We start from the raw sequence: 24357 nt of genomic DNA, 5'->3' as shown, positions 1-24357 counted from the left end.
CAATAAATGTAAATTTGTTTTACGTGTTTATGAGAAAGATAGAAACGTTTATTTTATTAAAAACAAAACAAAAATGTTTATTGACATAAAAAAATAATTGACAGTACATCAGGTGAAAAGTGAACTGATCTCCCAGACAGATGCCTGTTACTTGCACAGTACAATGTGGCCCCAACAAGCAGTACGAATAGAACACCCAGGGATGAGCCCGCAAACTATCTATAATAACATAATAACAAGTGCTTAATTGTATGCATAATTCAGGCGTCCCTCTGCCTAGCTTAATAATTTAGCATTCAGTAGTTTCCCTAAAAACGTTATAAAATATTTACACTTGATAAAATATTAACAAATTAACAATCTAAGGCTATTCTTTATGAGGTATTTACAGACACTGCCAGCATCTGGTTAGTGGGAGAGTTTGGCCGAAGTTTTATGGAGTTTCGAATGAAAAAAGAGGTAGGTGGGGACCTGAAACATACTGAACAAACTCGGTTATATAGGCTAGTTAAGTTACTTTTTCTTTTAACACACATGTAAATAGAACCTTTATTACACACTGAAGAATTAATCAAAACGACATGCTTCAAATATTATATGTATGCACATGTATCATACATTTACATATTGTATATATGTTATAATACATATATTATAATATTTGTGTGTATTATAAATGTATATATATATATATATATATAAAAACATATATACTAATATATGTATGATAATATATGTATGTAAAATACATTTATAATACACACCATCACACAATAAACACACACACACACACACACACACACACACACACACACACACACACACACACACACACACACATATATATAAAAATAAATGTTTACTGTTTGTGTGTATTATAAATGTGTGTGTGTATATATATATATATATATATATATATGTGTGTGTGTATATATATATATATATATATAGACATGTATATATATATGTGTGTATTGTGTGTATATATACATGTATATATATGTATATTTGTGTATGCATCTTTTTAATTGGATTTTCAATAATTACATGTATACACAGTACTAGCAAAGTACTTTCCTTACATAAAAATCTATCTGTTTATCTATCTATCTATCTATCTATCTATCTATCTATCTATCTATCTATCTATCTATCTAATCATCAGCAACCACAGTTCACCCAATCACAACATACAATAATTGCGACCAATCAGATAGCAACATTTCAATGTGAGCCTCAGACAATTATTTATATTTGTTGGGAGCCAGGAAGTCCAGTATTATTACCAATTCCTCTTAGTGGAGGGTGTGTGCAACCAAAGGAGCTGGCATTTCATGTACATGGTCCACACAACTGGGGCACCCTACAGACTACAAGGTAGGACATTTCATTGATCTCTATAGTTGCATGTTTCTGGGAATGTCATATACTTTAATTATTAGTGACTAATGAAGCTTATATTTTAAACTCAGGCAGGACTTTTATTGTAGTGTTAATTTTGTTTGCACTTGCACTTTACTAATATATATATATATATATATATATGAAACAGAAGTCTATCAAATGTAGTAACACACAATATATATATATAAATATGAATATATATATATATATATATATATATATATACAGAGTACAGATGTAGCCATTTGTAATAATATGTATGATATATATATATGTATATATATATATATTCTGCTGGCAATGTGATGTAGCCAGCTGTGTTCATGTGTCAGTGGTACCATTTCAGCTGTAGTGCATGGATGCTGCTGCTTTCACATGGCGCATGTATATATGTAAACACAAACACATTTCCAAGTCAAGTGCAGGGAATTACATTAAAGAAAATCACAGACTTACTATACAGCATGGATTTGGAACACAAGCAAATCTATGACAGCAACCTTCAAAAAAGTTTATTTTTTTAAGGAGACCCTGCAGATTTCGTTGCCAGTTTTTATAGTGGGCAGCCTGATATTTAATATCTTGCTCTGAGAGGTAGATGGGATGGTATGGCCCCGGTGCTTGTGGAGAAAACAAGCCGCATGTGAGTTTGTACGGGTGGCAGTAATCCCAAATATCGGTGACCCCGGTCCACCTTAAACAATGCCTCCTCCGCGGGACGGGGTGAGCTGCCATGACGTCACTGAGGAGCTGCAGCTCTATAGACAGCATGCTGTGAAGTGAACCCATTCTACTGAGTGTACATTAGAATAATATACAGGCTGTAAATACATGCAGATAATTAATTACAGTTTTAATATGCTGTTACAACTATTGATCTTTAATTGTTGCAGGTTTACATTGCCTTAGCACACTGTAAGCCCTCAGTTATTAGCAATATTAATATGTACATATTCTCTTCATACACAGTCATATATAATACTACAACATAAAAAAAACAGCTATGAACACAATAAATAAAAAACACTAAGACAGATTTTTATATATTCTATAATTAGGTTTATGCAGTACACAAGCTCTGAGCCACCTTCACATGTAAGGGGTGAGCAAAACATGGAACTTAAAAATACTGTACATATATTTAGACAATTTGAATGCAATGATATCAAGGAGGCAATCTGCTGTGACTTCCTACTTGCAGGAATCATATCATGCAGCAGATGTTCAGACACACAGGTACTGAGCACCTGCTGACAGGCTGCTGGGGATCACACAGGGTCCTCCAGGTTGGCTGCTTTCCAGCCCCACTGGGCTACTTTGTAAAGCTGTGGCCTATTTTCTTTTTTTAGAGCTAGCCCAAAAGGCTTTCTTCATATTTTATATTAATAAACGTCCCTGGGGAGAAAACCAGACAAATCTTTTTTTTTTTTTTATATGTATTGCAATTCTTCCAATAATCTATACCCCTTGATTTCTGTTAGTTGAACCAATGCTGGGCTAGTTGACTCCTGGCAACCCTTAAGCCACATTACTGTTGTCTGAGCAACTATGGTGCAGCCAAGTGCAACCATCAAGCCCTGTCCAGGTTCAGCCAGAAGAAGCAGAGTTCTTAATATTTCTCTATATACAAAAGGAATCAACTGATTACAGATGGAATGAAACACATAGATTATAGCAATATCACATAAAAAATATGCCACAGCTAGTCTGTAAAGCTGTGGATTATTTTCAATTTTTTTTTAGATAGCCCAAAATATTGTCTACATATTCTTTATTAATAAAAGCTCATGGGAATAAAAATATAAAAGCCTTCTTTATTTTGTGATTTTATAATAGTTGATGCCCTTGATTTTGGCTAGTTGAACCAGTACTGGGCTAGTTGACTTCTGGCTACCTTAGAACCACATCAGTGGCATGTGATCCACTGTAGAGTAGCCAGGTGCAGTCATCAAGTCATGCAAGGGTTAGCTAGGAGTAGAACAGAATTGTATAGTATTGTAATCATAATGAGTCAAAGGATTGCAGATAAAATGAAATATATAAATTGTGGCAATCTCCCATACAAAAAAAATTCATGGCTAGTCTAAAAAGCTGTGGCCTTTTTTTTTTTTTTTTTTTTTTAGAGCAAGCCAAAAACAGTCTTTTATGATACTATTAAACAATGTATATATACTATCAAACATTCCTTCAGAGGGAAATAAATCTTCTTTGCTGTTGTACAAATATTTTCTGCCCCTTGATCATGGCTAACTTTGTGAACTTTTGACAACCCTATAGAACCACATTAGTGGCATTTGATCCACTGTGGAACCACCAGGTGCAGTCATCCAGCCATGACAAGGGTCAGTGTACTGTATAGTTCTATGTACAAAGCAAGCAAAGTGATTACAGATGCAATGGCACATTGTGGCAATCTCCCATAAAAAAAAGTGTCATGGCTAGTTTGTAAAGCTGTGGCCTATTTTGTTTAAGGGATCTTCCTATTATATTATTTAAAAAAGTGTGTGTGTGTGTGTATATATATATATACATTTCTGGGGAGGGAAATCTAAAATATTTTATTTTGTTATTGCACAAATATTTTCTACCTCTTGATCATGGCTATCTTCCTGAACTTCTGCTAAACCTATAGAAGCACATTAGTGACATCTGATCCACTGTGGACCAGCCAGGTGCAATTATGGAGCCATGACAAGGGTCAGAGTACTCCATAGTGCTATGTACAAAACAAATCAAGTGATCACAGATGTAATGACACATTGTGGCAATCTCCCATAAGAAAAAAAAAGTGTCATGGCTAGTTTGTAAAGGCATGACCTATTTTCTTTTAAAGCTTGCCCCCAAAAAAGGTGTCTTCCTATTATGGCATCTGATCCACTGTGGACCAGCCAGGTCATGACAAAGGTCCAGAGTGCTGTATAGTTCTATGTACAAAACAAATCAACTCAGCATAGAATCCATTCAGCTTCCAGGTTTTATTGTCAAAGCTAAACTGAACAAATTGAAGTGAGAAGCTGATTGGCTACACCAGATTCTGAGGGCACCAGTTTATATATATATATATATATATATATATATATATATATATATATATATATTTACAGTGCAAGAGAGGGAATTGAAAAATAAATCTTTTATTTTGTAATTGCACACATTTTCTGCTCTTTCTGCCCCATGGCTAACTGGAATCGGTAGTCTATTGTGCATTGACCCCTGGCCACCCCATCCAGCCCCATTAGTGGCAGCACAGCCAGGCGCACTCATCAAGGCAATAAAGTCCTGTATACAGTCCTGCATATCATACATCACTTGTCTACACTGTAAAGCTAGACAGAACCTATGCATTGCTGCAACCTCCTTAATAAATCATTGACAATAAGTAGATATCTCCACCGAATATTACCTTCAAACCGGCTGAAGTACAAGTACAAAACACAAGAAAAGTAACAGAGGGCTAAGGCTTTGCATGCAGATGACAACACAATGTCGCCTAACACAACACACACACAATGTCGCTCCCAGCGCCGTAGCGTAGTCCGGACAGTCCAGTTCATGAAATAGGTCATGTGCTCTGCCATGGCAAACCTTTGCCCCGTGATCGTGTGTAGAGTGGAAGGACAGGGGGGCACAGCTCAGCATCTCTTCACCTCCACACTGCCTGACACCCACTGGAAAAAAAAAAAAGAATCATCTTGAAATAAAGATCTTTCTTTCCTCGGGCAGCAAATCCAGAGCAGGTTTGTCGTCCTTCCTTTCTGTGTCTGTCTCCCTCCTCCTGTAGATGTGTGTTTTTTTCCTTCCTGTGTCCTGATCCTCCCCTCCCCATATCTGAATCAGATCCTCTGTCTCTAGTCTTCTTCTTTTTAATAGCTGCATACATACTTGCATGAGATCAAGTCTGCATGGGGGTGTGTAGGAGAGAAAGACAGGGAAAAAAAAAAAAGCTGATATCAGGAAACCAAGGACAGCCCCAACAGGACTTCACGTAACTAATAATCAGCGCTGTCTCTGTGTCTTGTGCCAGTCACTTGGTGTTTCTGGCAGACTGAAGAGACATTGGGGCTGTCATCCTGATTTTTTTTTTTGTTGACCTTGTTCTTCGCTTGCAGCCATCAGAAGGGGCTCTCCAAGTCAATGGTGCCACTCTGCCACATCTTCAAGTGCCCCTGCATTGCTTCTTGGTCAAGAGTTTGCTTGAAACAGTCCCAATAGAAGACAGATTGTGAGCTCTGCTGCCATCTCAACACCCTGACCAACACCTAGCCTCATCCACAAGACAATAAGGAAGACACTAGGACAGCACATAACTGCACAGCTGCCTGGGAGAGAGAAAGAAGAAGAAAAAAGTGGAAAAAAAGGGAAGACAAACTTAACCAACCTGGAGTCTTTACTTATGATCCATGGGCAGAGCTTTAGCCCATCCCAGGCTACCTACAGACAGACATTAAGCAGTAAGTAGCTAGCACACAACTGTCTTATGACTCTTTTTAACTCTGCTTTGTGACCTCTGATTCTTTACAGTTGTAAAAGTGTGCACTGAGCATCCTAACCCCCCTCCTTGCATGCAGTGTTATTGCTGTGTAATGAAGCAAGCTATGTGTGTGTGTATACATAGATAGATATTTATATATATCTATCTATGTATACATATACATGCACTTTTTTTTACTACTTGAAAGTCGCTCTTAAAGTTTATAGCAGTTTCTTTTCTATAACTTGTGAACAATTCTGATCATTCTGCAGCATAACACTTCAGCCTTGTCCAGCCACAGGCTCTGAGGTCACACTGCATGGACTTGTATTCATATTATCTGCCATAGGTAATTTATATAGACTTGTATAAACTTTTTTACATTCAGTCATTTTTTTTAGATGATTTTGTAGATTTAAGCATAGGCCCTAACAATAATAATAACTATCAAAAACATGTTGGCATTCTGCAATAGATGGTTCCTTTTTTTTAAGGCCTAGGCAATCTAAGAAGTTAATGTAAAATGTCTCGGATGAATGTGTGCGTGTATATATACATATATATATGTATTACATATATATATATAAAATACTTTTTTATTTTTAATTATATAATACATATAGATATATAGATAGATAGATATAGATATGTATATATAATTTATATATATTATATATTGTACAGATGTATTGTTCCACTCTTGATGATTACACTTATATATTTATATATATACCGTATATATATATATATATATTTAATTAATTAATCACAGTCTTTAAAGGTGCAATATATATATATATATATATATATATAAATATACACACACACACACACATATATATATATATATATATATATATATATATATATATGTGTGTATATGTATATATATATTAATAAATAAATAAGTATAAAAGAATATATTTATATAAAAGCTTGCACCTAATATTGTTTTGTGTATATATCTTTACTGTGTAGCCAGGTCTAGGTCCAGGTAGATTGATATATAGGTCACAGCTAATTATAAGACAAAAGCGAGAAGTTTGAATTATTGTAATTATTTAACGTTACTATTATAGTCATTATTTCACTGAATTCTTAAGAGTTGTTTATTGCTAGCACCAACTAGTTATTTTGCATTAGAGCTATATTTAATGTCTACTTTGTATACCCAAAGGGATTTATGAGCTCCAGCAAGCCCACTCCATATGCTTCTACTTCTTTTCTAACTTCTTCATTTAGACCCTTACTACTGTGATCTGCCAGGACAAGCATTGTCCCCAAACCAGAACAGTATGGAGATGAGAAGTGATAGTCCCAGTCTAAGGGACAGTCCGGACCGTCGAAGCAACAGTCCAGATAATCAAAGTCCTCCTCCAATCAAAGTGGCCAGATTGGAACAGAACGGGAGTCCATTAGGAGCCAGAGGACGACCGAACGGCTCACTTAGCAAATCTGTAGGAGGTAATAAAACAGCGTTTTTAATGTATACACAACAAACTGGCAACAACAACACAATGACTTGGAGTGTCAGGGTTCATGTTGACTATGGATTTTCGTCTTTGGTGTAGCATTACAGGAAGTTAGTGTAAGCCTCATGTTCTTTTGTGGCAAGTGGAAGAGTGGGGTGACCCAAGGGTTGGCATGTTGTAGGCACTGTGCCACTATGAGTTGAGTTGTTGGCAGCTGTGTGTCACTGTGATCTAAATGTTTCTAGTTATTCCTAGACAGCTTACAGCTAATTTCTTTTCCTGCTTTCACTTCTTGCCTATGCATTCTGTGAAATGTTTATGAAGTGAGGTTTTGGTAGTTATCATTAATCTACACTGAGGGTGACAATATCAGATTGTACTGGTTGCCGTCTCTGTTTAAAGTCAACATACACTAGCTGTAGTTAATGTTTTCACTAAACTTAGAGTTTTATTATCAAGCTATGCAGCTGAATGATTGTGGGTCATTGTACTGGATTTGCCATTATCCCCTATCACCGCATTAATAAGCCCCTTAATTCTGTATGGTGAACTATATGGAGAGCCCTATTCTAGATTTTTAGTATAATTATCAATTAAAATAACCAGAGCCAGTATAAGTATTATTTTTATATTTTTATTAATTAATAAATGACTTGTGTGAGAGTGGGTAAGGTACACTATGATTAAACAAAATAGGCTTTTTTTTAATATGCACCAGTTTTACTTATGTATCTAAGTTGAATACATTAACAAACTTCTCAGTGCTCTTAGAGCATTAAATAGACTTAAGAAACCTAATTAAAACTACATTTTTCTATATATACCTGCAAATCATTTTTCGAGCATGAAAACAGGTTAGTTGTAAATAATGAAGTATCGATAGACTGGTAATGAGTGGTAGCAAGTTAAAGATTTAAGCTTTCTCTTTAAATTAAAAAATCTAAACATTAAAGGTGTTTAATTTATATATATATATATATGTTTGCATCTACTTACTATATAATCACACCGTTATATACTTTTAAATATGTATATAATGATATAATGGTACGACCTATTGGTAAACTAGTTAAAGGTCAGCAGATCTTTTTATACATAAGTTATATAGTATATAAAATGTTTGACATGATAAGTACCAATTTGTGTTCAAGTGTACATTTAAATGAGTGAGGTGAAATCATCCGTTTATTATCCTCTGCATTAATTAATGTAAAAGCGTAGTTATGAATAATATGATATACATAGGTACATTCACCTTTTGCACCACAGAAAATACCTTTGTTAGTTTGTCAGTGTTAAACCGCGCAGTCAGTTTCACTTGTGCATCTACACAGAGCTCCGTTTACATAGAGAACCCCAAATGCAGCCTTAAATTGAGGACAAGGCATGTAAATAACCCTGGTGCCAGGAGACGTGATATTTAGGTTAATACTGCTCCGAGTCAGTCGTTTGCCCGCCTTGCAGACGTCCTGGATTGTGCCATGTGGCTCTGCTAATACGAATGACCCCTTGTGCTTGCTGTGACCGTTGCCCTTTAATCATTTGAAAATCATGTATAGATTCGTCTGGCCGATAGTGTTTAGTTTTCTAATTAACGTCACAAATCTGCAGACAGACCACACTTTGTGCTTCTGTGATTGTGCAGCACTATGTGATGACTTGAATCCTGCCGTGTGCAATTGACACTACAGCACAGGAACGGTTAATACAGGAGACATTAGGCTCCAGAAAACAGTTTCTTTAAGGGGGTCACTGAAAACAAGTAGGGAGAAACTTATTTGCTCTAAAACCCTTCTACGGTAAAAATTCTGGTCAGGAAAATGGAAACATTTTTCTGTCTGTTCTAATATATGAAATATATACATACCGCACAACTGGGTCTCACAGTTAATGGCAACTATCTGTCTAGTGCTTTCCTGTTCTTCCAAAATTACCTTTTTTTTTTACATTTTTATTTATTTTTTATATACACTTTAGGTATATAAAATATAGGAAGATATGCTGTTATAAAGCAGCATATATATGAATAAAGTTTTTTGACTACTTAGTTATAAAATATGTATGATCATGTCTAGGGAAGAACCTCTGACCTTATGGCATTAATATCTCTCTGCCTCACGCTTTTTCCCTGGCTCGCTAACTCATCGTCATAACATTGCTACTTTTTTATGTTTGTCATATATATATATATATATATATATTCAAATATTTTATCTTAATTCTTTCTGACCATCTGTTAGCGACAGAAAATGCGCTATGCCTCATGACTATATGGGTATAGAGGTACTGATGACCATATGGCAAAAAACTTTTTTTGTCCATTCCTTTAGTTCTTTCTTTCTGACTCTGAATCTGTCTGACTTTATTACAAAAAAAAAAAAAAAATATATATATATATATATATATATATATATTTAATACGCAACATTTAAAAAATATTTAATGAAGTTAATTTATGTAGATAGATATGAATTAGCAAATTGAAGGATGTTTGGCCCATTCTGTTTTGTCCGAAACAAGTAATAGAATTTTTTATCTCTTAGTTTGTAAGCTCTAACAAGCAGTACCCTCTGTTTCCTCTTGTACCAAATTGTATTGTAACTGTAATGTCTACCTTAATTTTGGAAAGCGCTGTGCAAACTGTTTGCGCTATATAAATCCTGTATAATAATAATAATAATAATAATATACAGTATCTCTAGTCAACCTGTGTGTGGAGATTTACTATCTTATGACTGCGTAGACTTAGTCTTTCACTCTCTTGTTTCGCCTATCATTCTTTACAACTATCATTACCTTTGATAAGTTTATTACACTTCGTACTGATCTACAGCTATTGCTGTATGGATAAAATAGATGTGCACATTTCACGTTATTTTAGTTGTTGCTCTTGCTTAGCAAGGCTATTACCTTTCGTCTTTAATTAGCACCGTCCATTTAGGTGCGACTACTGATTTTTACATCTACACTGATAAGCAAGAGGGTAGCCTCACCCCCACTTTACGGAGTAAAGAGAAAGTTCCATTCAAGGAAGTTGACATGTTCACTATAGGATGGCGTTACATTTCTGATGCTGGATTAGGCCTTTGTGACTTTACACAAGCCTTTCAAACATTAACTTGTATTTTTGAAGTTCCAGTAATGGCTGACACTTTAAGAAGCACACTTCATATTTTATTTTGAAGCACAGCCTTAAAAGTTAAAATGTATACCCTTGATTTTGAAAGAAGCATGTACTGTAGGAGGCAATGTTTTACTTATTTTAAAATATGCAGTCTAACCTGTACTGCATGTTTCCATTCAGCTTTTTCTTCGGTTTTGAACGCAGTCTTGAGGTATGTCTATGTACAGAAATACATATTTAATTCAGTGAGAAGGATACTCAATTCTAAAGCAGTTAGGGGCAGACATCTTTGATAATTTAATGTTATTTGATAATTGATTTACTTGTTTGATTTCAGACCAGAAGCTTTTAGCGGAAACAGCCATTGAATTTAAAGGCTGTAATGATTATCAGTGGTCTATTCTGTGGAATCTAATTCAGTACCTTGTATACTTTTTTCCCATATAGCTGTGATGTAGGAGAAAAGCCTGCTTATACTCTCTAAATCTTCATTTGTTAAAAAAATAAAAAGCCCCCTTTTGGGGCCTTTCGAAAATCAATTATACCAATTAAAATGAATTGGAGTTGATATTTTTCAGTGTTTTTATTATTTGTAAATTCCATATTTTTAAATGAAATATGTTAAGGTATCCTGGCATTTGCGGAACAGTTGCCGCTTTTTGACCCTCGGGGTACCCTTTTTGCCCATGGATACAATTTTACAAACATATTATAAATTAGTGCTAATGAACGTTGTTTTATATTTAGCATATTTTGTTTTACTTTTTGTGTATGAAGCTGGACTGGCAAAAATTGGCTGAATTTGTTTTTTTGAAGAACAGTGTACAGACATGTTGTTAAGCTAAGCTGTTTGACTAGACAAGTAGTTGTTATACACTAGGTATGATCAATGAAATGATTTGTCTTGCATCAGTGACTGGTATTAGGTTGCCATACCAGAGAATGAAAAGGGAAACTTGACTTACAATAATAACAACACAAAAAAGTTTGCAATTTATTCATGAGCCTTGACTATGCAGCCATGTGTTAAAGTGGACTTTACCCAGTTTATTAAGTGGTCTAGTGGTGAATGTAGATTGTTTTTTTCAGTGAGATTTCAGCCACAACCTGGACATGATTATAACCACCAGACAGAGACAGACGGCTCTGTGAGTCTATGTGCCTACTGAATACAACTTGGGCTTCCAACTTAAAGCTGATGTATACCCTTCGTTCGCATCTTGTGTTTATAGTATAAGTATGGTGTGTCTAGGAAAACAGTACTGGTTAGCCAACCATAAATCTTTTGCTGAATTGAAAGCTAGCTCCCTACAGTGTCAGTTTTAACTCATTTTTAAGGCAAGTTGACGGCCTATTGGGAAGAGATGAATGATGTTTTAATTTTTTTAAGACAACTGATGATTTTTTTTGTGTGTTTATCACCAAACCCTATATTGGACTCCAGCACTGAAAGCAGGCATGGGCACTCTTTATATTATATGTTCAATAATTTCTATGGGATTGCTTTACTTAGCTGTATGCATACATGATTTATATAGGACTTGGAGGTCCAAATAACGATTAGATGTTCTCAACGTGAGAAACCATGAAAACCTTATTATACTTAGGCCAACAGTTTTGATAGACCATGTTTATTTAAATATGCTTATTATACAAAGGTAGCAGGCAGTTAGCATTTTTCTATTAAACGTACGTCAGAGATGATAGTTGTTTTTACATAAAACATTTATACAATTTTTTTAAAAATATACAAAATAGCTTAATGTGCATTTAATAGGTTTGTGTCAGCTAGGTAAAAAATCAAAAGGCAATAAATACAAATATGTTAGATACAGTCATATACCCATATAATAAACCCAGTTTTTGTAATATGTGTTTTGGTGCATTTATTTCACTTTGTCTACATGACCAACCTGCATATAGTCAGAATTGGTCTTCTAAGGATTAGACAATGACTGCAAACACCAGTAGTCAGTGCACAAGGTTGCGCCTGGAGGAATGCTGGGACTAAGAGTGATTTGAAAAGTGGGCTTGGAGTAGGAATTCAGTCAGATATTGGAGGGATGACCGTAGGGATGACTTTCAAAATATTTGAACAGAAGGGTGAGTCTTTATGAAGTATAAAAGGAACCTGTTGATAAAAATGCTTAGTCATGCAGTACCTCACTAATTAGACATATGGCTGTATTCAATAATAAAGAGGTCTTATTCTAAAGTACTAATTCTCAATTGTAGTAACCCATAGTAGCAAATCAAAAGCCATCTTGTTCTGGGCTGATTTTAGCAAAGTGGATTCTGATTAGTCGTTATCGGCTACTGCAGCTAAGAATTAGCCTCGAAGAATGATAACACTTTATAGAACAAGGCTCAAAGTAACACATTTTTGTCTCGTTTGCTGGGGTCAGGATTAAAGTCACAGTGCAATAAGCATTCCACTCCAGGTGAAGCCATGTTGAATAGTTTTTGCACCATCTAAGCACAGAGCAGTGTCAAGTGCTCAACCCATAAGAGCTTCTATGCTGCCGATAGACAACTCTTTGATCTTCACTGCTGATCACTCAGCGATTAAATTATTAAACTGAAAAAAATGAAAGCAGATTTTACAGTCAGACTGTATACATCACATAAACACAGCTTTCGGGCTCTTAAAGTAAATGCTTGCTAACCCTGCTGAAAAGTGTTTTTTAGTACATCATCCCAGTGTGACGGAAAAACAAAGGCAAAAAACTGATAACATTTACTATAATATGTACAGATACATTTTGTAGAATTGTTTTCTGGGGATTTTGTATAATTTCTCTGCTCATATTTACTTATCTTTCAGAACAGCCACTTCATAGTATTAATTCACACAGCAATGACACTATGTGGCCTACATGCTAAAGCAGTTTCCCATACTGACCTACCAAAAGTGGCATTTTTTTTACTGTGGTGTAGAAAACCTATACTCACTTCATATGCCCTCCAGCTTCAGTCAGATTTTTATAAAATGTTTCCTATACTGATTGGTGTATAAACATAGAGTATATTCTGCAGGCAAAAATAAAAATGATAGATATAATAAATAGCCTCCTAAAAGTTATATAGCCGCTTCCACTTAGCTAGGATTAGCAGTGTTTTAAGCTTTACCGAGTCATACTGCCACATAAGGTTCATTTAAATGTACATATAAAGAATGGAACTGCCTAGCTCTGTATTGATCACACAGACATCAGAAACATATAAGGTTTTTCTTACAAGTCCATCATTTTTCTGTATTTTTACCTTTTTACTCTACATACTTTGCATTGAAATATTATCATTTGCTAAAACAGATAGCAGAGGTCGGCCTTTATGTCACCCTTCTCTCAACCACATTTATTGTGTTTTTATATTAGGGCATGTGTGCTTTAACTATGTCTACTTTATATTTGTTGTATCTGTGTTATCCTTTGGTGCTATACTTTTTAATTGTGCCTGTTTGTCCAGTTCCATTAATATATGCATTTATAGTTCATCTGGTAAATATTACCTCTGTTCAAGTTTACCTGCAGTGACAATGTATAGAATTAAAAAAGGTTGCACGCTTTTTTAAGCAAAATTATCAAAATGTTGTCATTGATTGTTAACATATATAGCTATTCTACATATCAAAATTTATATTTGATTAAACAAGTGCTATTTAATTTTTTTAAAGATCACCATTGCATAGATAGATAGATAGATAGATAGATAGATAGATAGATTTGAATATGGTTTACTGCCAGATGTATGTAGTTGTTGCTGTATTTAGTAGATTCATATACCTACAATATATGTTGTGTGTGCTAATTGATAGCCAACAATCATGAATGAGGCGGCACTAAAAGTAACTGGAATTTAAAAAAATACAATAATCTTGGAATCATTTGGCATTTATGTTACTAGTATTGCTTATTACATCATAATGTTTACTGAACAAAATGAATGTTCACCATGCTTAGAAAATAAAGTAAAGCTTTGTTTGCTAATCATGTGCAAGGGAATATAGCAAATGGAGTTTTTTCTTGCACATAATTGGATGACAGAAGTGAATGCTGTGTCACCTTATTTACTAAACTTAAGAGTGCTTTATCTTTCAAAATGAACAGTCTTCACTAAATTAACCTCATGATGTGTTGACAATAAATTCTGGTTAAAGAAGGGTTACCATATACAATATATGTTTTGCTGGTCCTGCCATAGGCAAAAGGTGCCGCTCCACTGGAAAGATGCTTTGTAGATTGTGTCCACAGCAAGAGTTGAAAGCTGTGTCAGCTAACTCCATTTTCACCCATCCCTAAAGACTTTTTGTTGGAATATCACATGTGCCTCTTATATGCGTGTCCAATGTAATTGTGGCACATAACTGGTTGCAAGTAGAGGGAATTAGAAACTCAGATTAGAATTTCTAACCATGGTTCCTGCACACACTTTAACTCAGCTAGACCATATCTCATATATGTGTGTTTTTTTTCTTTCAATGTTTATATCAATGGTCTTTCCTATAGATGAAAAGTACAGTATAGTCATGTTAAGCGTCCATCGGTTTCAGAATATAACACAATTATTAATGTAACGTGTTATAATGAAGCAACCAAAAATGTAAGTTGATATTTTATAGTCCTCTAGGTAAAGAGTACCACAATTTTAATATGTTGTTGCAATTTTTTTGACAAATTTAAAAAAAATTTTTTTTCTAAGCTTGGCAACAAATACATTTTCTCATTAGCTAACATGTATTTAAAGAAACACTTGTGAAGAAAAAAGCACAATGAGTAATATATCTACACGTTTATCTGAAAGGATTATTACATAAAATTAGGTCAATCTCAGTGCAAACTAAAACATTTTTGTTTTATGTAAAACACTTTAGTGAGGGTGTACTTGGAAGTAAAATGTGTCTATCATCACAGAAAAATGACCAATTATTCTTAATATTTAGTGGGCCCCAGTTTAAAAATGGGTCAGTGTAAGTTGTGCTTTGATATATTTGCACACTGTGCGCGTGTATGTTTATGTAGACCCATCCACACGTCACTTAGAAAAGCTCCTAAATGATCTGGAAAACTCCATGCAACATTATATGAAATTCAGCCTTCCAAATATGTCAATAGTGTTTGTGAATTATGAATAAAGTAATTATCTGCTATAAAAGGTTACTCTATATGTACATTTGCATATTTTTATTCTAAAATTTGCAAACGTGTAGCAGGTCAATGCCATCTCCTTTTCTTCAGGACAATCCATGCTTCACATAGCGTCACTTATATTTATAATCCAGTTGTCACAATGTGGGCCTAAAATGGCACCCTTGACATATTTGTACCATAGGCACGTTTGAGCAATAATAAGAAAAAGGGTTCAATTGTGCTTTATTAATAGCAGCACAATTATGTCATTAATTAATTCACATGTATTACTGCTTTTTGCAGAGATGGACTGCACAGTGGGTAAGTGGTTAGCACTTAGCACCCATCTCTAGGGTCGTCGGTTCAAATCCCAACCACAGCACCACCTGCACTGAGTTTTCATGTTCTCCCTGTGCCTGTGTGGGTTTCCTCCGGAGTATTCCGATTTCCTCCCACACTCCAAAGCCATGCAGGTAGGTTAATTGCTGTCTTAATTGGCCCTGTGAATGTGAGTTACAGACCTTAGATTGTAAGCCCCTTGAGTAAGAGACTGATGTGAATGTCTAATATATATGTAAAGCACTATGTAAATTGATGCCGCTATAAAAGTACATGTCATAAATAAATAAGATATTGCAGATCAAAAGTATAATGAAAAATAATTACTTTGTCATAGGTTTGATCATTTCAAAGAAGCTTTACTCGAACACAATTATTTAGCACAACAGTTAAAAGATCAATTGTTCAATTTTGATTTTTCTACCAGGTCCATTCATCCCTTTTTGGTGAAAAAAATAATTGATTGATTGAATGATCATTTAGTGCCTGGTCATACCAGTGGGATTTCAGGTGCAATTTGCAAATTGAAATCGCACCTGAAATCACATCTATTGAATGTCAGTGTCTTAACATGTGCAATTTGCTGCACATTTCTAAAGTAGTTCTTACATTACTTTTTATGCAGTTTTGTTGCAATTTCCCATACATAAAATATAATGGAGATCGCACTGCAAATTGCAAGAAATCATTGAAAATCTTCACAAGTAGCAATAAAGTCTTCAGAAATCACAACTGAAATCACAATTTTAAATTGCAGTGGTGTGATCGGTGACTGAGTGAGTTTGATTTGTGAAAGACAGGATTCTTTAATCAAAATCAAAGTTGCATTAAAGATTGTGTCATTAGGTGTATGATGAGCATTTCTACACAGTGCAAACAGTAATATTTTTATGTTGTCTAATTTAAAGCTTCCTGCAATTTAAATGTCTTTTTCTGAGCTTCTTGGTTTTCTAATTGATGATTCTTGAACCTGTAGGGTAGACCTTATTCAGCGAGTTAAGTTAGTTATGTTCTAATTCTATTTTTTTTTGTAAGTGACTATGAAAGATGTTCATATCTTTGTAAAAAATGACCAGTGTCTATAAAGGCTGCAATTTCTAATCCCAGGATCTGAATGTTTTTTTGGGACTGCATCGAAGCAGATGAGCAATAAAAATTATCCAGAGTCCTGTAAATTGTTCATCATGCTGGTAGATATAAAACAATACTAAAGCTTTTTTTCTTTTTTGCATTTGGTAACCTTCATTGGTTTACACTCTCATTTACTGATAATCGTGTTAAAATTGGTATAGCAGATAATTGGTGAAGCTTTACCCTCATCTTTGTGAACTTGTCTTTGCTTCAAAAATAAGCATACTGGTATTCCAGGTCATCTGTTGCCTTACTTCTATGTTGATCCTCCAGCTTCACTACTTAATGAGTCACTGACCCAGAGCTGCTGTACAGGCTGGGTGTTCTAACTTCACTGGGTGTGCAGCTACTCTAGATCTACAACATACTAAATACTGAAGGCAAAGGGTCAACATGACTGTGAATCGAAAATGGCAGCAAAAGTATTTCTCTTATGACAGTTCCCCTTGAAATTTCTGCCTAGTTGCAGCCTGAAACTCTATTATATTATAAGAAATGTGTATCAAGTCACTGATCAGTTAAATGATTTACATGTGACATGCAAGTTAATGTTAAATAATTAAATTAGGGAACCTTGTGATAGTATTTTTGTGTCAGTATAAGTAGCCTTATTGGGTAAGTTGCATGTTATTGTGCACTTTGCTCAGTCATGCTCAAATATAATGCCAAAATTTCCAAGTATACCAGCCAGTATTTCAGTCTTTATACATTATGATTGTGATTAACGTTTGAGTTACACTGTAAACGTACAAATATGGGTCAGCAACACAAATTACAAGATCATCCAACAATTTCTAAATTCTATAACTTCATCTATTTAGAGACTTCCCGACAACAGTTCTGTTGGCAAAAAGAAATGGTTATTGGTTTTGACTAGTGCCGCCAAAAAGCTTAGTCTTAAATGGAGCCTTCTTTTTAAGTGTGCTGTAAAGAAATATACTAAGTGTGTTCTTTATTGACCTGTGTAATCCTCTTATTCTTTATATACAAGAAGATAAAGGGTGATTTACTAAATAGTGCAAGTTTTACAGCAGCCTTGTGAATCTGTATTACAGTTAAACAGGCCAACAAGGAAATGTATATTTTGTATGTTCTTCTTAAGGCTAGACATATTTGTACCCTCTTGTTCAGTTTCCCTATCCAAGCTAAACAGCGTGGATGGAGGAATCTCTACCTGCTTTCTATTCTATGCAGACCGTCACAGCACTGGCAGCTAACCGAACAGTGACTGCATCAGTTTGGATGCAGCCACTATTCGGCCGACAGTTTTCCTTCCAGCTCCTTCAGTTTTAAAATTAACTTTTGTGGAGCTTGAAAGTGCTAATAGGGTCACCCATGGTTCGAATTTCAGCAGGAATTTGCCAAAATTTGAGCCTTGTATGGCCATCCTAACAGTTATACTGGACTTGTGGTTTATTGAGGCACCAAATCCCACCAATCTATAATACTGAAACAAATATTTCTCATATATTTATAGGACTTTTTAGGTGCTAAGTTAACATATAAACATCAAAAATGTTAAGCTACCTACACATTTTGTATTACTTATAACTCTCTAACTCACGTAAAATGAAAAAAGTCCATGCAATTATATGGATCATATGTTTCAATATATTATACCTCCACACAGGGGCAGACTGACCATTTGGAAACTCGGGCCCTGTCCGAGGGCCCGGGGTCAGTAGGGGGCCCCATGAGATGCCCCTGGTACCTTTTTCATAGGCTTTTTTGAGTTTGGGCAAGGACACAGGGGCCCCATGATCCCCTATTGCCCCATGAGTTGTCAGTCCGCCCCTGCCTCCACATATAACCTCAAAGACCTGCTGCTCAGCAAACTAAAATATCGTTACAATCATGTACAAAAGTGGTTATTTCCATTCAGTGGCAGCTGATTCTTGCAGTGAAACAATGATAACACTCACTATGTTTCCCAATTCCTAGATCTTCTTCATCAGGAGATATTGGAGGTGTATCTGCAATAATGTATCAAAAGTGACTTTAGTAACACATATTGATTATTTGCAAGTTAAGACAAACCATATACCTTATACAGCTTACATGTGTCACAAAACATTCAACCAGCCATGGTTGAATGTTTTGTGACACAAAGGACTCACTCCTATACAGAAGGAGACCATAAGGGACATCAAAAACTGTAAAGCGAATGGTGTCCCTGGTTTGGTAGGAAAAATATGTCCTTTGGTAAATTGTACCAAAATGTTATTCTTAATGTCAAGTTAATTTGAAAGGGCTGTACTGAACAATTGATTCTGGATACACCTCAGAGGTGTTCTGTTTTATTAAAATCATGTTTTTAACTCTTCTGCATCCTGGCTAGTGGGGATTGTAAGGTAATCATAATCAATAAAGTATCATTGCATTGCATAGCGTGCCAAGAATTACTTAAAGATATGTTAGGAGACCACGCTGATCCCTTACTTTAATAGTCACTGCTCATTATCTTAATGTCTATTAAATGTTCGTCCAATCTTGCCTTTCTACTAATAGATTAGGAACTGCTTAATTATCTCTAGGTGCTAACTGATCATAGTAGATATCTCCTATCCATGTTTTCTTGGGGAAGGGGGGGGGGTGAATATATTGACCAGACTTGATTTTTCTACAGTGATTGTTATTGTTTTCTTAGCGAGAGCCCTGTGATAGAATTCTGCTAAGTGCTCTTCCCTCCCCACTCTGTGGGCTCCAATAGGCAAATTTGTCCAATGTGAACATTTGTGCATGTAGTACGATCCTTCATTTGAAAGATTATATAGCTACTGGATCTTTCACGGTTCAGCAATTCAGTCATTAATGTCTGTAGATATCTTACTTATACAAATATACGTGTGTATGTAAATGTTGGGGAAAGAGATAATTTGGTAATTGGAACCTATGCTAACATCCAAATGCCATCTCATACCAATGTGTACATTATAAATTGCTCTAATTCTATGTGCCAGGGTCTTGTTCTTTCTTGTTTGACTTTGTGTTTGAAGGGAACACAGATTTGCCAAACTGAAGCTACCATTGATATCTCTTATTAAGTGCATTTTTTCAGGGTAGATCCACTCTTTTTATTTGCCCTGTTGACTATTATTACCAAAACAGAAAATCCAAGAAATGTCACCAGAACAGGAGTTGAAGATAAATCTTCCAATAGAGACACCTGTTCTAGTAACAGCCATTTAAACCTGGCCATATATTGCTCATATTTTTCATTCAGCCAGCAAGCTGAATGAAAAAAAACGGAACTGATTTCTCCATCCACACATTATTTATTTATTTCAGGTACTTATATAGCACCGTCAGTTTACGAGCGCTTTACACATATATATTGTACATTCACATCAGTCCCTAACCCTCAAGGGGCGTACAATCTAAGGTCCCTAACTCACATTCATACATACACATATTAGGGCCAATTTAGACAGGATCCAATTAACCTACCAGAATGTCTTTGGAGTGTGGGAGGAAACCGGAGTACCCAGAGGAAACCCACGCAGGCACAGGGAGAACATGCAAACTCCAGGCAGGTGGTGCTGTGGCTGGGATACGAACCAATGACCCTAATACTGCCAGGCGGAAGTGCTATTTAGCCACTGTGCTGCCCTGTTCAAGGTGAATGGGGAAAACCTCCCTGCTTTATCCTTGTATTATGACAGCGGTACTCCCTCGCCGTCAGCGCTGCAGCCTATTGCCTTCATGCGCTGATCGAGCAAAAAATACCAACAAGCCCAAGGTTCTTATGAAAAGGAATGGCTATACGTGGATCAAAGTTCATCCGGTTACTGCTGACATGGCTGAATTTTTGATCCATGTATGTCCAGCATTAGAAAGAATCCCCCCCCCCAACACACACACACACACACGCACACATTTCCTTTTGTTTCTGTGGGGCAGGAATTAGGAATTTAAGGGACATCTACCCAACTGTACACAGGAAATAAAATCAACTAACATCAGGTTTAACCCTTCCCTACTCTATCCAAAGAAAGACAGATTTTGGGTATAGTAATGAGGGCTCATAAAGAGAAATTTACAATGTACACTAACCAACAACAAACCAATCCGTTTATTTGGTATAGTAATGTAAATTGATGCTTATCGGTTGTTGTGGACTATTGTACTTTGCAAATAACTCTTTGCCTTTAAAAAAGACCATTTTAAATAAAGGGAGATATGGAGAGGTGGCCATATTGGAAATATTTTTATTTTTTTTAAATCTGTTAAATGCACAGGAATCCTTTGCTTTTAAAAAAAGCTCTGGGAGCTGCAAGAGCAAGGCATTAAGCAGCTTCCTGGCAGTGGACAGGTTAAATTGTCCTAATAACCAGGCAGTATTTAGTAAAATCAAAAGTGCTTTGGTGCTGACAGCTTTATATCCCTACTGGGTAATATTCGCTTACTTGAATTGGCAAGGTCTTTCTGCTAGTAATTTACTCCATAAGAATTCAGCATAAAGGCAGATGATTGATGACTGCAAATGCCTATTTATGAAATTGTTGATTAGAACTTGTAAATCCACAGGGAGTAATTGTAGTTTTTTTCCTTTGCTCAGACTGTATTGTAAATAGAAAGCTTTCACAGATCTCGTGTTTTTTGTTTTGTGAGCTATAGATCTGGTATACAAGCTTGCGTTGCTTTAGAATACTTTGCTGTTTCTTTATGCTACTGTATCTGGGCTTCAGAAAAATGTAAAACCTGTGAAACATTTGCTGGCTGTGAAAATATTTGTATGGGATATTCACAAAAAAAACATTGTTGTCATACATATAATTGGCTGTTTTTATTAGAAATGACAAAAAAATGATTGTGTTAATGAAAGTGAGATATGCTCCAGGGGATGTGCAAGAAGTTCTTGTAGGTAAATGTTAAATTGACAGTGTCACTCATAATTGTCAGCAGACTGACAGCTCTCCATAAACCACTGTAGAACAACACAGAGCAGTATGGGGTGATTTATTTAAACCCACATTTTTCATCCCGTGAACCTGAATGACTTTAAACACACAATTGTGAAAGAAATAAAAAAAATGGATTTCCTTCATGTTAAATAATAGAAGTAAATGCAGCTTCACTAAGCTAATTGAAACATGCACGTGGAAATAAAACCTAAAAAGGTCAGAACAATTTAAAGCGGTTCTCCAGTCCTCTGTGTAAAAGTTAAAAATCAGCTGTAGCTGCTGACTTTTAATAAACAGCTACTCACCTGTCTAGAGATCCAGCGCTGTGCTGACCTGGGTTGGTTTCCTCACCGGTCTTCAGTCCCCGGCACCGGTATCTTCACTGTGGGCAGCCGGCTGCGATTGCTTGCGGCTTCACAGTGCGTGAGCCATGCTGCATTTGTGGATGGTCCCGCAGCCTTCTGGGATCTGTGATGTGTCCCAGAAAGCTGCGGGCAGGGAAGGGGGAGGAGAACTTTTACTCGCATTGCCTTGGTGATCCTCTCAAAAGCAGGTGCCCGCTTCCCCCTTCCCAAAAAATACATGTCAAATTTGACAGGGCAGGGGGGAAGGAGGAGGAACAGCCCTCTTGAGTGCAGTTCCACTCTAACTAGATGTAAACCACAATCAATTTGCTAAAGCACTATGGGGTTTATTTACTAAGGCTGGTTCACTCAGAATCTCGTTCACCTGTGCATGGTAGTCAATCAGTTTCTAACTTCTTGTTCAATTAACCCCTTATCGCCGACGCCTCCCTGCCCTTTAAGAGATACAGACGCCGGGAGGCGGGGCGGTTGGGGCGTGGTTTAGGAATCATGTGACCGCCGTGATGACGCGTCACGGCGGTCACATGATCGGGAAAGGCCCCAATCGAAAGAGCGGACCGGGACCTTTCCGTGAGTACCACACGTGTGCTGGGAGCACGCAGGGCGTGCGCTCTCAGCACATATGTATTTAGTTACATGGACGCAAATGTGCGGCCGCTCGGCGTCTAGGCCCAGTCGCCGGGAGGCCGCACATTTGTGTGTGGCCGGCGCAAAGGGGTTAAGCTTTAGCAATAAAACCTGGAAGCTGATTGTTTCCATGCAAAAGTGCACAAGATTCTAAGTGAACCAGCTTTAGAAAATAAACCCCCTGTGTATCATTAACAGTAGCCATATTTCTTTTTAATATGTTTTCTTTTTTTTAACCAATGCCACATCTCAGGATTGTTCATTTTCTGCAGCTTATTTTTAGCCACTTCCTATCTACCTGCATGTACCCCAGCTATGGCTGTTTGGCATTTCTCAGAGCCGGTTACTGCTTATGACAACATCAGGGAATGCCTGCATGTCGTGTTGAAACAGCTATCTGTCCTCATTGGAAGCCCATATGACTGAGTGGCAATGCATGTTTTCACCTTATACCAGATAGTACCTGTACATGGCAAGATCACCGTCTATTGTTTTGATTAACTTTTATGATATTTTTATATTATATTGTTATATAGTTATATTCAGGGGCGGACTGACCATTTGGAAGCTTGGGCACTGCCCGAGGGCCCGGGGTCAGTAGGGGGCCCCATGAGATGCCCCTGTTACCTTTTTTCATAGGCTTTTTAGAGTTTGGGCAAGGACACAGAGGCCCCATGATCCCCTATTGCCCGGGGGCCCCATGAGTTGTCAGTCCGCCCCTGGTTATATTGTAAAGCACTGAGCAAACTGTTGGCTCTATATAAATCCTGTATAATAATAATAATAATACTTTAGATATGATATACAGTATATATATATATATATATATATATATATATATATATATATATACCTTTTTTTATTTACTTTTAGATGAAAGATACCGCAGACATCAAATTGTGGTTGGATATGCAAGCGCAATCCAACTTCTGAACAATGTTTCTGCCAAAAATGTTTTCCGTAATAATAATGTATGTTAGGCTGGGCAAAGATCATCTCTGTAGGCCCTAAGTAAGTCCACAAATAAGCTGATGTCTCCCCTCTTGGGTATTTGAACTTGAGCTGTATTTGATATTGTGTTTATTCCCTTGGTTGATTGTGGGTTCACTTAATGCAGATTTACAATCAGACTGTCACAGCAGATAAAAGTTTTTTGCATTTATTTTGGACAGGTTTTATAAAATACTCAAACCATATGCTTATGCCTTTTTAGCTTTGTTCTAAAAAGCACTTACTATACCCAAGTATTGCTGCAGTTTTTTCGTTTTCAAAGTTAAAGTGTATGTGAAGGCAAAACAATATATTTACGTATATACATAGTTATTATGGCTGAAAAAAAGACAAAAGTCCATCTAGTTCAACCATAAAAAAAAAAAAGTTATAATCCTATA

At 36.1% G+C, this 24357-nt stretch overlaps 1 protein-coding gene across 2 annotated transcripts in view; it reads left to right on the top strand.

Annotated features, from left to right (window-relative positions):
* The first annotated feature begins 5212 nt into the window (after positions 1-5212).
* SATB2 (SATB homeobox 2) overlaps positions 5213-24357 on the top strand; it is a 273671-nt gene continuing 254526 nt past the window's right edge. Inside the window, exons 1-2 of one of the 2 annotated variants that reach the window (XM_089671725.1) lie at positions 5213-5855; positions 7118-7339. In XM_089671725.1, coding sequence (XP_089527851.1) covers positions 5798-5855; positions 7118-7339 — 280 coding nt within the window. In that variant the 5' untranslated portion in view covers positions 5213-5797. The remainder of the gene's footprint in view (positions 5856-7117; positions 7340-24357) is intronic. The other variant, XM_089671714.1, reaches the window with a different exon arrangement.

The sequence above is a fragment of the Staurois parvus genome, unplaced genomic scaffold, assembly GCF_062004578.1.
Source record: "Staurois parvus isolate SC_StPar_1 unplaced genomic scaffold, SC_StPar_1.0 ptg000011l, whole genome shotgun sequence".
Classification (NCBI taxonomy): domain Eukaryota; kingdom Metazoa; phylum Chordata; class Amphibia; order Anura; family Ranidae; genus Staurois; species Staurois parvus.
The sequence above is the reverse complement of the archived record's forward strand: the minus strand, read 5'-3'. Positions and strand labels throughout refer to the sequence as shown.